Here is a 15,279-nt window from a genome sequence, read left to right as displayed (position 1 = left end):
CCCCCTACAACCATACACCCCTCTTGGTCACACTGTCTTAAGGTTTCTTTTATTTTATCAAACACAACAAGACGCTCGGTACCCTCATTAGGAGCATAAACATTCAAAAAAACAAACAAAAACCCCATAACATCCACCTTGACCAATAAAACCCGACCCTTGACAATCTCTGTTGTAGATATCACAGTCACCCCTAAACCTGAGGAAAACAAGATGGCCACCCCAGCACTGAAATTAGTACCATGACTGAGTATATGCTGCCCCTCCCACCACATTCCCCAGTCAACCTCATTATCCTCATCACTATGTGTCTCCTGTAGGAAAACTACATTAAGCCTTTTCTGTTTTATTTCTTCTAAAACCCAAGCCCTCTTATTCCTGTCCCTTCCCCCATTAATATTGAGAGAGCCTACCCTTAGTACCTCCATGTAGAAAAGAGAAAGGAAAAGCAGAAGATACCACAGAGAAACCAAAGAGAAAAAAGACACCCTATGAAGCATGATCATCATCATTATTTAAATCTTTTCTTATTAACCTGACCACGTTTCCCACCACCTTTTGCTGCTGTAACAGCAGTAACAAATTTCCTCAAGCGAAACCGCTTCTTCTCACTCAACTGGTCTAACCCCACCGTCTTCTGTAACATCACAGCTGACCTCACAAACTTATCAACATCAAAATATTCTGCCAATTTTACAGATTTCCCAAAAGTCTGATCCAGAAACCCATTTACCTCCTCTAGATCATAAATTGAGTCCTCACCAGCTGCTGTCATATCAGAAGAGATATCCATATCCTTCTCCTCCTCAGCTGAGGCCACAGACCACTGACTCCCCTCTACCACATCCCTTTCAACACTCCCCACTTGCACCCCATCACTCGTACCAGGCATCTCCTCCACTACCTGGGAGACTAGCCCCACCTGAACCCCATTACCCGTGGTGGGCATCTCCTCCACTACATGAGAGCCCAACTCCACATGAACCCCCTCCTGTACCCCATTATTCGTAGTGGGCATTTCCTCTACTACCTGGGAGCCTAACTCCACATGAAACCCCTCCTGTACTCCATTACTCGTAGTGGGCATCTCCTCCACTCCCTTGGAGTCTAGCTCCACATGAACCCCCTCCTGTACTCCATTACTCGTAGTGGGCATCTCCTCCACTACCTGTGAGATTAGCTCCACATGAACCCCCTCCTGTACTCCATTACTCGTAGTGGGCATCTCCTCCACTACCTTTGAGATTAACTCCATATGAACCCCCTCCTGTGCCCCAGTACTCGTACTGGGCACCTCCTCACCAGTCTGAGGAACTGGCTCTTCAACACGGATAACTTGTTCCTCGGCAACAGGTGCTTGTGGCTGCTCAACCACTGTCAGCCCACCTCTCCCTACATCAGTGGGCCCAGGCGTTACGATGACCACCTGCGCCCCTCCCTCTGCCTTCTCCCTTTTCGGGCAAGCATGTCGCTTATGGCCAACATCCCCACACTCAAAACACCGTTGACTACCCGTACTAGCATACGCCATATACATTCTATTGTCATACTTGACTTTAAACGATATCTCTAAAGTCTGCTCCGGTGAGTCCAAAAACATAAACACCTGTCGCCGAAACGACATAACCTGTTTCAACGCCGGGTGTTTGCAACCCAACGGAACAACCTTAATTGAGCTTGCAAACTTCCCAAAGCGCAATAACTCGCGCTCCAATAGCTCATTTGGAATAAACGGTGGTACATTTGAAATCGTTACCCTTGTTGACGGAGAAAAAAGCGGGGTAACTTGAATAAACATTCCCTTAAGAAGTACGCCCTGCTCAACCATACGATCAACAAGGCGCTCTTCCTTAAGAAATACCACCACCGCTTTATTCATCCGTGACGCATACGCAACATTATCGTATCCTACCTTCTCTCCTACGGCGACCAGAAACTCCTCCACCGTGACAGTAGCTTCAGTGACACACCTAAAGCCGTGCCGAAGTGACAGGGACGGCATTCCAATTCTGGAAGCCATCCCCGCCAAAATCAAGGTAATTTCGATACGAAAAAACCTAAATACTTAATTCTACCACACAACAAAAAAAAAATATATAATAATCTTAATCATGCACAGAAGAAACCAAAGAATGCCACCAAGAAAGAAAAAACCGAAGGAAAGTTCTGAATATCTTACTCTACACAACACACGCACTCACTCAATCAATCATTCAATTCCCAGCATGCACCAAACACTCCCAGCATGCAGAGAGAGAGAGAGAGAGAGAGAGAGAGAGAGAGAGAGAGAGAGAGAGAGAGAGAGAGAGAGAGAGAGAGAGAGAGAGAGAGAGAGAGAGAGAGAGAGAGAGCACATTTTAAGGAGGGAGAGAATGGGAAGAGATGAGTGAAAGAGGTAGAATTGCCTTTCTTTAGAGCAAGACAAGTTAAAAAAAAAAACAGAATGCATGCTGATGATTCATTTATGATATGTGTGCCTTTTGGCAGTAATATCCAGGAAATAATAAACACATACTTGTGCCATTTAAAACACGCACGCATGTGCGAACACACTCATCGTGTGTACTGATACCCCTAAGCACATGATAAGACATCACCGGCCAAGGCATTGCCAACCCATCCAAGCATCCAAGTCTTTGGTGTTTCTGATATTCATCCTGGATGCTGCACCTGGTGGGTGCCTTCATCAATCCACAATCCCCCAAGTTAGGCAGGAAAAACATACTTTGAAACTTTAACTTTCAGTTTCAACACTGAAAACATTTTATGCTGTATAGCCATTGTTTAGCTGGAATGGAACATTCGTACCCTGTATATTTGACTGTGATATGTGGTTGTCTCACATAGCTATCTTAAGATGAATGGACTTGTTTTAAGTCGCTCTGGATAAAAGCATCTGCTAAATGACTCAAATGTGAGATGTAAATGTTTTACATACAGATCTCATATTACTGGACACATTTGTTTTGTTATTAAATATTGATGTCACAAATGTATCATTTGTACAGTTCTTTCAAAAAAAAGTTTTTGTAATTTGTTACATTTGACTGTAAAACCTAGCAGTACTACATATTTCTTTGAGAGGGAGTTAGATATATAGCATCCCCCCCCCCCCCCCCTCAAAATGTGTCTCTCTGAAATGAACCATCAAGTGACAGATTTTAAACAAATACATGTCATGATTAGATAGTGAAATAACACACCAATCTCTTTCATAATATCTTCAAACAATAAACGCTCATTTATCAACGTTTCTGAAAAGTGATATATTGTGTTTTGGAACAAAAAATTTACAAAAATATTGAACAAAAATATAAACGCAAAATGCAACAATTTTCAAGGGTTTTACTGAGTTACAGTTCATATAAGGAAATCAGTCAATTGAAATAAATTAATTTAGACCAGGGGTGCAGCAATGGGTGGGCCTGGGAGGGTATTGGCCCACCCACTTGGGAGCGAGGCCCAGCCAATCAGAATGAGTTTTTCCCCACAAAAGGGCTTTATTACTGACAGAAATACTCCTCAGTTTCATCAGCTTTCCGGGTGACTGGTCTCAGACCATCCCGGATGTGGAGGTCCTGGGCTGGCATGGTTACACATGGTCTGCTGTTGTGAGGCCGGTTGAAAGTACTGCCAAATTCTCTAAAACGACGTTGGAGGCGGCTTATGGTAGAGAAATGAACATAAAATGATCTGGCAACAGCTCTGGTGAACATTCCTGCAGTCAGCATGCCAATTGCACGCTCCCTCAAAATTTGAGACATCTGTGGCATTGTGTTGTGTGACAAAAATGCACATTTTAGAGTGGACTTTTATTGTCCTCAGCACAAGGTGCACCTGTGTAATGAGCATGCTGTTTAATCAGCTTCTTAATATGCCACACCTCTCAGATGGGTGGATTATCTTGGCAAGGGAGAAATGCTCACTAACAGGGATGTAAACACATTTGTACACAACATTTGAGAGAAATAAGCTTTTTGTGGGTATGGAACATTTCTGGAATCTTTTATTTCAGCACATGAAACATGGGACCAACACTTTACATGTTGCGTTTGTATTTTGTTCAGTGAAAATGTTACTATTGTTTAATTATTTTTCTGAGTAGGCTTCTGTTGCCATGTTTCTGACTCTACAGCACCTCTATCAGTCCACCCTTCCTCTTCTCTTTTCCTCTGTTTGTAATTCTCTATTTCGCAGAAGATTGGTTGGAGTTCTACCTTTTTTCTCTCACTTCATCGCGCAGGGAATCCCAAATCCCAACTGCACCGCCTCTCAACTACCCCCCTTCCTGTCCTCTTTCTGTCTGTCGCTCTCTCCTCTGAGGGGATGGAGTGGAGGTGTGACAGAGGGAGGGATAGAGGGATGGCCCTGTTTGTTCCTGGAGAGGTTGATCTGAATCCCCCTTGACATTGACCTGAGCTCCGGTGGGCCCTTGTGACCCTCCTCTCCCACTCTCTCACACACCTCCCTCTCTCCCCCTCCCCCTCTCTCACACACCTCCCTCTCTAAGCACAGGGGTTGCTTTTATATTCTATTTTTTTTCTCCTCTCTCCTTTTGTTTTTTCTCTCGCCGACTCTCCATTTCGCCTTGGTCCCTGCTGAGCATCCTTTCATGTGTTTGAAGTGGAGTGTACGAAAAATGAAAGTGTGTGTGTGAAGGGGGCGAGAAGTAGCAGAATGTGGGTGTGTGAAGGGGGCGCGAAGTAGCAGAATGTGTGTGTCAGGTGTTGTTTCGGGAGGCTCCTGTTGGACCTGACAGGGGGGCCAAGGGTGCTCCCCCTCCGCTTTTCTCTCTCTCTCTCTCTCTGTTATGATGAAAGGAGTGAAAAGAAAGGGAAAAGGGGTTGGAGGAGGTCAACATGGAAGACGAGGAGGGCTTTGTTTTGTCTCCTGTACTTCTGTCCATTGCTCTCCTAGCGTGGCTGCACTGTCTACCATCTAGTCATTAAGATCGATCGGCATGGTAGGAACACATCTTGAAATGCCCATAGTTAAAAGCCTGGGAGAACATACTTCATCCGGCTCTTGTTTTTCCATATAACATCTACTTGTTTATACCATTGGCTTTGGAAATAGATTTGCATCCGAAAATGGAACCCTATTCCCTAAGTAGTGCACTTCCTTAGTTACTTCTTTTCAAAAGGAGAATTATGTATGGCATACGGTGCCATTTGGTATGCTTATGATTCAGTATACCTGCCAGTCCCCAATCCATCATGAGCCTGGCTGGGCCATATCACAGGAATAACAGGAATAATTCAACATTCTCCCTTGGTGGAAAGCCCAGCTTAACGGATGGGATTTCTGCATAATTCTGAGAAGAGATGCGAGGAGATAAGGTGGACAAAAGAGGGATTAGCAGGATGGGTCCAGAGTGGGACCTCCCAAAATAACTGTGTGTGTGTGTGTGTGTGTGTGTGTGTGTGTGTGTGTGTGTGTGTGTGTGTGTGTGTGTGTGTGTGTGTGTGTGTGTGTGTGTGTGTGTGTGTGTGTGTGTGTGTGTGTGTTAGAGCTGCTGGGACAAAAAAACAGAAATGAGCAACACCAACCATACCGATCACTTATCGCAGGCATTTTGCTGATATCGTTCATTACAATAAGTACCCTATACTAGAGACATTTTAAGTTTGAAATAAAATAAGTTTGCTAATATGGGTGATCGGTATTGGAACAACCAGCAAACTAGTAACAGTATTTTAAAGGATAATTGAAAAAAACTGCCGCATATTGTTATAAACATATCATTCTATTTATCGTTATCGCATCAATTCAGGCATTTTATCTCAATATGGATTTTTGTCCATATTATCCAGCTCTAGTGTGTGTGTGTGTGTGTGTGTGGGGGGGGAGTCTGGTCTGGCTCTCCATTTCTGTACCCTCATCTCCCTCTTCCCCTCTCGTCCATTGTGGAGTTGTGGTGGGCTGCTTCCCCCTTGGAGGCCACAGCCCCAGATGACCCTTCTTTACCCTACATGAAAGAGAATAATGGAGAGTGAGAGAGACACACCACCAACTATACTTACCTTGGTCTGACTAGAAGTTATTCTGGGCGGTTTGGCGTGGCCATGAAGTCTCTAACAGATAAAGCACGCGGAGCATATTTTACAAAGAGAAAGACTCTAACCCACCAATTAGAATGTGGCTTATATTATTTGACTTTGTTATAACTCCAATCCTTCTACATGGCAGTGAAATATGGGGCCCCCTTAACAATTTAACATGTACATCATGGGATAAAAGCCACAATTTTATACCTGGAATTTTGTACAAAATATTCTCAGTGTGCACAGAAATGCCCCAAACCTAGCGTGTAGGGCAGGACTTGGGACATTGCCCCTGGCACTCCAAATTGAGAAAAGAGACACCAAATGATGGACTCACCTAACACACTGTGATACAGAATGTTATCATCACAAGGCTTTTTTTTATGGAAACACCACAACCCGGAGAGTGACCCTTTAGAGCAACTCGCCCAGAAGCACCAGCTAAATTCAACCGTACGCCCACAAATAACAACATTCTAACAAATAGAAATCTATTACATACACTAATTATTGGCAAACAAAATTCTATGTAATCACATAACTTCAACGTTACCAAATTCGAAATAGAGATTTCAAAAAGCGTGTCAAAATCAAAGATTTTAAACAAAGGAAGACATCACAATGTATAGGCTCAGTGACCATAGTCTGGAAATAGAGAGGACGTCATAGAAAAACAAGGAAGGACAGAGAAGAAAGACAATGTAAGCACTGTGGGTCGGGTGAAGTACAGAGGGAGCAGCACTTCCTACTCCACTGCTCAAAATATGACTCAATCAGAGGTATTTATTTCCTGAAATGTAAAGAAAGAATTCCAGGATTTGTTGATCTGTCTGTTGAGGATAAAATCTGCATTTTGATAGGATAAAACGTAGACAGTAGATCTTGCTGCGGATGATGTCCTGGCCTGTCATAATATAAGAGAGACAATATTTCCCACCATGTCATACACGAGCCCTTGTTCTCCTTTCAATTGTTGATGTTTGTTGTCTTTTTGTGTATTATTATTCATGTACAATTGTTTTTGTTGATATACACATTATTATTGTTGCTCAAACATATTGTTCATTTATGTAGTACATCATATACATTGCTTTGGCAACAGTGGCAACCACCCATTCATGCCAATCAAACATGTATTGAATTGAATAGAGGAAGAGAGAGAGAGAGATGGAGAAGGGGGGGGGGGGTTCTGCCCACTTTTATAAACCTACCCTTTGCCACAAAAAAAGAGGGGTGGGATTGGGTGAGAGAGAGAGAGAGAAAGAGAGAGAGGAGCAAATTCTATTTAATGTTCACCAACGTTTCCTGGGTTTGCAGGCTTTTGCTCCAGCCCTACACAATCACATCTTATTCAGATAATCAAGGGTTTGAGGAACAGCTGAATTGTAGAATTTGGTGTAGGGCCAGGATTCAATCCCATTGCCCATTGTTGACAATGCGGCTTTTAAAGGTAATGTTCCCACATTCACAGAGATTGGATTCACTTTAAGCACTGCAGATGGTGGCTCAATCAGAAATGACCTTACCTTAAAATGGTGCATATGCGGTAGTGCTCCACAAATTGTATCCCATCCCAGGTCTCTATGTGAGAGTCCAGGCAGTGTAGATAGGGACTGGGTGACCATTGTCAACCTGAGGAACTCATATAGGTGAAGTCTCTGTTCTCAACCCCCAACCTTTGGTGAAGTCAAATCAAATCAAATTGTATTGGTCACATACACGTGGCTAGCAGATGTTATTGCGAGTGTAGCAAAATGCTTGTGCTTATAGTTCCGACAGTGCAGCAATATCTAACAAGCATTATCTAACAATTCCACAACAACGACCTAATACACACAAATCTAAGTAAAGGAATGGAATAATTTATACATATAAATATATGGATGAGCAATGTCAGAGTGGCATAGACTAAGATGCAATAGATGGTATAAAATACAGTATATACTGTACATATAAGATGAGTAATGCAAGATGTGTTAACATTATTCAAGTGGCATTATTAAAGTGACTGGTGTTCCATTTATTAAAGTGGCCAATGGTTTTAAGTCTGTATGTAGGCAGCAGCCTCTCTGTGCTAGTGATGGTTGTTTAACAGTTTGATGCACCTGTACTGACCTCGCCTTCTGGATGGTAGCGGGGTGAATATGTGTTGTTCGGGTGGTTGTTGTCCTTGATCATCTTTTTGGCCTTCCTGCGACACCGGGTGCTGTAGGTGTCCTGAAGGGCAGGTACTTTGGCCCTGGTAATGCCTTGTGCAGACCGCACCACCCTCTGGAGAGCCCTTCGGTTGTGGGCGATGCTGTTGCCGTACCAAGCGGTGATACAGCCCGACAGGATGCTCTCAATTGTGCATCTGTAAAAGTTTGTGAGTGTTTTAGATGACAAGCCAAATTTCTTCAGCCTCCTGCTGTCCCGTCGATGTGGGTGGTGCTCCCTCTGCTGTTTCCTGAAGACCACGATCATCTCCTTTGTTTTGTTGACGTTGAGTGAGAGGTTATTTTCCTGACACCACACTCTGAGAGCCCTCACCTCCTCCCTGTAGGCTGTCTCGTCGTTGTTGGTGATCAAGCCCACTACTGTTGTGTCGTCTGCAAACTTGATGATTGAGTTGGAGGCGTGCATGGCCACGCAGTCATGGGAGAACAGGGAGTACAGGAGGGGGCTGAGCATGCATCCTTGTGGGGCCACAGTGTTGAGTATCAGCAAAGCGGAGGTGTTTTTTCCTACCTTCACCACCTGGGGGCGGCCCGTCAGGAAGTCCTGGACCCAATTTCACAGGGCGGGGTTGAGACCCAGGGCCTCCAGCTTAATGATGAGCTTGGAGGGTACTGTGGTGTTGAATGCTGAGCTGTAGTCAATGAACAGCATTCTTACATAGGTATTCCTCTTGTCCAGATGGGATAGGGCAGTGTGCAGTGTGATGGTGATTGCATCGTCTGTGGACCTATTGGGGCGGTAAGCAAACTGAAGTGGGTCTAGCGTGGCCGGTAAGGTGGAGGTGATATGATCCTTGACTAGTCTCTCAAAGCACTTCATGATGACAGAAGTGAGTTCTACGGGGCGATAGTCATTTAGTTCAGTTACCTTTGCTTTCTTGGATACAGGAACAATGGTGGCCCTCTTGAAGCATGTGGGGACAGCAGACTGGAACAGGAAGAGATTGAATATGTCCGTAAACACACCAGCCAGCTGGTCTGTGTGTGGGTGTGTGTGTGTGCTCCAGGGCTCCAGTTTCCTAGGATCCCTCCCTTATCTCCCCCCCCCCCACATACACACACACCCTGTCTGCCGCCAGTTGAGTCCCCAGCGGCCCTGCAGAAGCAAACAGATCGATACACCAGAGCTGGGCCACATTAATATCTGTCGCTCCACCCCCGACCCCAGCACCAGCTCAACGACCCAGTACACACACATACACACGCGTGCGCACACACACACACACAAAAACACACCCTCACACACTAAGAGAGGTAGATACTCTACACATACCAGTGGCGGAAATGGCCCCTGGCTCCCGCAGGATCTGTCTAATTTAAAACGGGGGGCTGAGGAGGTAGAGATGGGAGAGAGAGAGAGTGAGAGAGAGAGAGAGAGAGAGAGAGAGAGAGAGAGAGAGAGAGAGAGAGAGAGAGAGAGAGAGAGAGAGAGAGAGAGAGAGAGAGAGAGAGAGAGAGAGAGAGAGAGAGAGAGAGAGAGAGAGAGAGAGAGAGAGAGAGAGAGAGAGAGAGAGAGAGAGAGAGAGAGCAGGGTGGATTTTCTGTTTAACAGCCTCTCATTGGAGGCCCTGGCCTGACCTGGCTGATAATGCTGGAGAGAAGCAGAGAGAGAGAGCGAGAGAGAGAGAATAAGGGACAGAGAGAGAGCGAGAGAGAGAGAATAAGGGACAGAGAGAGAGAGACAATAAGGGACAGAGAGAGAGAGAGAGAGAGAGCGAGAGAGAGAGAGAGAGAGAGAGAGAGAGAGAGAGAATAAGGGACAGAGAGAGAGAGAGAGAGAGAGAATAAGGGAGTAGAAAAGAAGGGGACAGGGTGACAACGAGGGAGATAGAGAGCGGGGAGAGAGGGGGGAAGGGGGCAGAGCGAGGAGGAGAGAGAGAATAGATGGAGCGAGTACAGATGGATGGAAGACAGAGATGAGAATAGAGATCCTCTTGGCCATGTGGGAAGTGCCTCTATCCTATTATGGAGTAAAGGCAGAGACTTCCCATTGCCTGAGGTTTTGGTTTTCCAATGTTTGCACTCTCTTTATTACTCATCTTATCCAATCTCCATATCCGTTGCTCTCTCTCTAACCGTTAGTGCGTGCGTGTGTCTCTGTTTTGAGAGTGTTTCCTAAATAGTGTGCCACTATTTAGGTATTCCGTGTGTCTCTTCATTGTGTGTGTGTGTGTATGCTTATTTATGTGCAGACCTGTGCGTTTGTTTCCTGAGTGTCAGGATTATGAACGGGAGGTGTCGATCATGTCCTGCAGTTATATGGAGTGAACGTCTGGGTCACAAATGGCACCCTATTCCCGGGCACTACTTTTGACCAGAGCACATAGGGAATAGGGAATAGGGTGCCATATGAGTGTTGAGAAGCGCCAATAGCGCTGAGAAGTCTACTTAGCAGGGTGTTTAGGAGGTAACAGCATAGGTAAGCACATATCTTCTACTTATATCACAAAAGCTTGCACTTTTCTATTCTACTGTTCCACTCCCGTTTAGGTTAAACCCGAAATACTCTCCATGCATTTAGATTGAAATGGGAAAAATACACTTTTAGGATGAGATATAAGCTGTAGGAAATGAAACGTATAGCTGGTGTGATTGTCTATTTCCCTTGAGTTGAACAAGTAATGTAGAGGATCACACAGTGGAACTAATGAATTGTAAACTCTCCCCCTCTGTAGATCTGTTGCGGGTGCGCCAGGAGGCCCTGGCAGCAGTGAGGAACACGGGGGGTATGGAGGCCCATCTCCCCTCAGCAGGCAGCTCGTCAAGCCAGAGACGCAAGCAGGGCCTGCCCCAGCACCGAGACGCCCACTACACCGAGAGGTAGGCCTGGCTAACGTACACAGGGATTCAGACAAGCAGATGCAAATAGATACAAACACACTGCCAGCCAACCTCATGGTCTCCCTGGAAGCATCACCAATGCTCTGCAAACACAGGCAAGCACCATGTGCAACCAACTGAGCCACACAGGACCACATAAAGCCTTCGTCCTCTTCACCCACTTGTTATACAATAACTGTGTGTGTGTGTGTGTGTGTGTGTGTGTGTGTGTGTGTGTGTGTGTGTGTGTGTGTGTGTGTGTGTGTGTGTGTGTGTGTGTGTGTGTGTGTGTGTGTGTGTGTGTGTGTGTTTAACTAAAAAAGCTGAATTATGCACCAAAGAGAGGGAATAATAAAATAAAGAAAATTGGGAAAAGAGGGAGTAGGAACAAAATAACATTTAGTCAAAAGGTAGTTTGCATTACCACAGCTGCATCCCTCTCTTTTCATCCCCCTCTCCTTCTATCCCCCTCTCCTTCTATCCTCTTCTCTCTCTATCCTCCTCTCCCTCTATCCTCCTCTCCCTCCATCCTCCTCTCCCTCCATCCTCCTCTCCCTCCATCCTCCTCTCCCTCTATCCTCCTCTCCCTCTATCCCCCCTCCCTCTAACCTCCTCTCCCTCCATCCTCTTCTCCCTTTATCCTCCTCTCCCTCCATCCTCCTCTCCCTCCATCCTCCTCTCCCTCCATCCTCTTCTCCCTCTATCCTCCTCTCCTTCTATCCTCCTCTCCCTCTATCCCCCCTCCCTCTAACCTCCTCTCCCTCCATCCTCCTCTCCCTCCATCCTCCTCTCCCTCTATCCTCCTCTCCCTCTATCCCCCCTCCCTCTAACCTCCTCTCCCTCCATCCTCTTCTCCCTCTATCCTCCTCTCCCTCCATCCTCCTCTCCCTCCATCCTCTTCTCCCTCTATCCTCCTCTCCCTCTATCCTCCTCTCCCTCCATCCTCCTCTCCCTCTATCCTCCTCTCCCTCTATCCTCCTCTCCTTCTATCCTCCTCTCCCTCTATCCCCCCTCCCTCTAACCTCCTCTCCCTCCATCCTCTTCTCCCTCTATCCTCCTCTCCCTCCATCCTCCTCTCCCTCCATCCTCCTCTCCCTCCATCCTCTTCTCCCTATATCCTCCTCTCCCTCTATCCTCCTCTCCCTCTATCCTCCTCTCCCTCCATCCTCCTCTCCCTCTATCCTCCTCTCCCTCCATCCTCCTCTCCCTCTATCCTCCTCTCCCTCCATCCTCCTCTCCTTCCCCTGCACTTGGATCTGATGTTAGTATTTTGCCGTACAGTATACAGTGTTTGTGTGTGTGTCTGCATGTACGTTTGTCTGTGTGAATACGGCTGAACTAGGGCCCCACTAAATCTCCCTGCTGCAACCGTCTACCCTCCCTCTTACCCTCTCTCCTCTCCTGTCTCCTTTCCTCCTCTCCTCCTGGTGCTGGCCGCTGTGCCTCCCAAACAAAGCCAGGGCAGTGGGAGTGGGCAAGTAATTGCTTGTCGATTATTTATGTGGCGCGGGGAGAAGCGGGCGATCGATAATGGGCCGGCGGGGCGGCAGCAGGCGGGCTGAGGGGAAGTGTGTGTGTTTGAATGGGGTAGGGTGGGGGTGGGGGGGAGTTAAGCAGGAAGCGGAGTGGCCCAGGGAGAGTGTGTGTGTGCGTAGGTGGGAGGTGGGGGTTGTACATGTTCTATTTCCAAGCCTGGCGTCCTACGTGTGTGTTTGTATTTGTGTATATAGTGTGTGTGCGTGCATATATGTGTGTATGTTGAGTGCATATGCCTGTGTGTTTGTGGGCGCAAAGCATGTGCGTGTGCGTTTGCGTTTGCGTGTGTGTGTGTGTGTGTGTGTGTGTGTGTGTGTGTGTGTGTGTGTGTGTGTGTGTGTGAAGCCCAGCAGTGCATGTAGCTGTGGTCAGTGAGCCGCGGTAGTTCTCCGCCTGCATAGAGAGTAATTAGCCACACAGGACCGGGGGATGTTAACTAGCCATGTGCACACTGTTCTACCTCCCTCCATACATCCATCCATTCATTCATTCACCCTCAGCTCTCTCATCCCACCAACACTCCATCAATCCTTCTCTCTTCCTTCCTTCCTCCCTCCCTCTCTTTCTCTCCCGCCATGCATTCAACCCTCTTCCTCCATCCATTACTCTCTCTTTCTTCCTGCTCTCGTACTCTCGGCCTTCCTTACTCCGCCATTTCTCTTTAACTCTTTCTCTCTTACTAAATTCTAAAGGAATTTTGAGTAAAGAAAATGAGGGTTAACGACGAAAATGTGTTGGACTGCCCTTCCCTCACTTGGGCAGATCCCAGAGGTCACACTGTGTGTGTGTGTGTGTGTGTGTGTGTGTGTCCTGTTGGTGGCCAGGTTACATTTTCTCATTGACATTGTTAAAGGACAGGAGATGTGTGGGCTGCCCTTGCCCCTCATAAAACATTGCCCGCCAGGGTCTAAGAGAGCTGGAGAGAGAGAGGAGAGGGAGGGGGAGAGGTGGAGAGAGGGCAAAATATAGAAGTGGTGAGAGAGAGAGAGAGAGAGAGAGAGAGAGAGAGAGAGAGAGAGAGAGAGAGAGAGAGAGAGAGAGAAGAGGAGGGTGAGACGGAAGCCATCCCTCCAGGCAGCTCACCTTTTCATCGACCTCCCATCATTGATTATCTAAGGCCCATTAGGGCCTATTGTTAAAATGAATCATTAGGTGGGTCGATAGACCTAGAGCCTGGCTTTCCATTTGTCTGGCCTTAAATGGCAGATCACTTTTAGGGCTTCATCCCAAACGGAACCCTATTCCCTATATAGTGAACTACCTTTGACCAGGGCCCACTATGCACTATATAGGGAAAAAAGTCCCATTTGGGACTAGCTATCTGCAAGGCAAATCCCACTGTTTGGCATGGGAGCCGAAACAGGAGAGACAGGGGTCTGCATAGGGAGAGGGACAGCAGAGAGAGAGATGGTGATACAGAAAGAGAGAGAGAGAGATGGTAATACAGAAAGAGAGAGAGAGAGATGGTAATACAGAAAGAGAGAGAGAGAGATGGTAATACAGAAAGAGAGAGATGGTGATACAGAAAGAGAGAGCGATGGTGATACAGAGAGAGAGAGAGAGAGAGAGAGAGAGAGAGAGAGAGAGAGAGAGAGAGAGAGAGAGAGAGAGAGAGAGAGAGAGAGAGAGAGAGAGAGAGAGAGAGAGATGGTTATACAGAAAGGTAGAGGGAAGGAGATGGAGATACAGAAAGGTAGAGGGAAAGAGATGGTGATACAGAAAGGTAGAGGGAAAGAGATGGTGATACAGAAAGGTAGAGGGAAAGAGATGGTGATACAGAAAGAGAGAGAGATGGTGATACAGAAAGAGAGAGAGATGGTTATACAGAAAGGTAGAGGGAAGGAGATGGAGATACAGAAAGGTAGAGGGAAAGAGATGGTGATACAGAAAGGTAGAGGGAAAGAGATGGTGATACAGAAAGGTAGAGGGAAAGAGATGGAGATACAGAAAGAGAGAGAGATGGTGATACAGAAAGGTAGAGGGAGAGAGATGGTGATACAGAAAGAGAGAGAGATGGTGATACAGAAAGGTAGAGAGATGGTGATACAGAAAGAGAGAGAGATGTTGATACAGAAAGAGAGAGAGATGGTGATACAGAAAGAGAGAGAGATGTTGATACAGAAAGAGAGAGAGATGGTGATACAGAAAGAGAGAGAGATGGTGATACAGAAAGAGAGAGAGATTGTGATACAGAAAGAGAGAGAGATGTTGATACAGAAAGGTAGAGGGAGAGAGATGGTGATACAGAAAGAGAGAGATGGTGATACAGAAAGAGAGAGAGATGGTGATACAGAAAGAGAGAGAGATGGTGATACAGAAAGGTAGAGAGATGGTGATACAGAAAGAGAGAGAGATGTTGATACAGAAAGGTAGAGGGAGAGAGATGGTGATACAGAAAGAGAGAGAGATGGTGATACAGAAAGAGAGAGAGATGGTGATACAGAAAGAGAGATAGATGGTGATACAGAAAGAGAGAGAGATGGTGATACAGAAAGAGAGAGAGATGTTGATACAGAAAGGTAGAGGGAGAGAGATGGTGATACAGAAAGAGAGAGAGATGGTGATACAGAAAGAGAGAGAGATGGTGATACAGAAAGGTAGAGGGAGAGAGATGGTGATACAGAAAGGTAGAGGGAAAGAGATGGAGATACAGAAAGGTAGAG

At 46.2% G+C, this 15,279-nt stretch overlaps 1 protein-coding gene across 4 annotated transcripts in view; it reads left to right on the top strand.

The window, feature by feature from the left end:
• LOC139542101 (sterile alpha motif domain-containing protein 11-like) overlaps nt 1-15,279 on the top strand; it is a 100,612-nt gene that overhangs the window by 67,694 nt on the left and 17,639 nt on the right. For all 4 annotated transcript variants that reach the window (XM_071347136.1, XM_071347135.1, XM_071347134.1 and 1 more), the window contains exon 7: nt 10,936-11,080. In XM_071347136.1, coding sequence (XP_071203237.1) covers nt 10,936-11,080 — 145 coding nt within the window. The remainder of the gene's footprint in view (nt 1-10,935; nt 11,081-15,279) is intronic.

The sequence above is a fragment of the Salvelinus alpinus genome, chromosome 17 (genome assembly GCF_045679555.1).
Source record: "Salvelinus alpinus chromosome 17, SLU_Salpinus.1, whole genome shotgun sequence".
Lineage (NCBI taxonomy): Eukaryota > Metazoa > Chordata > Actinopteri > Salmoniformes > Salmonidae > Salvelinus > Salvelinus alpinus.
This window is presented reverse-complemented; position numbering and strand designations above follow the sequence as displayed.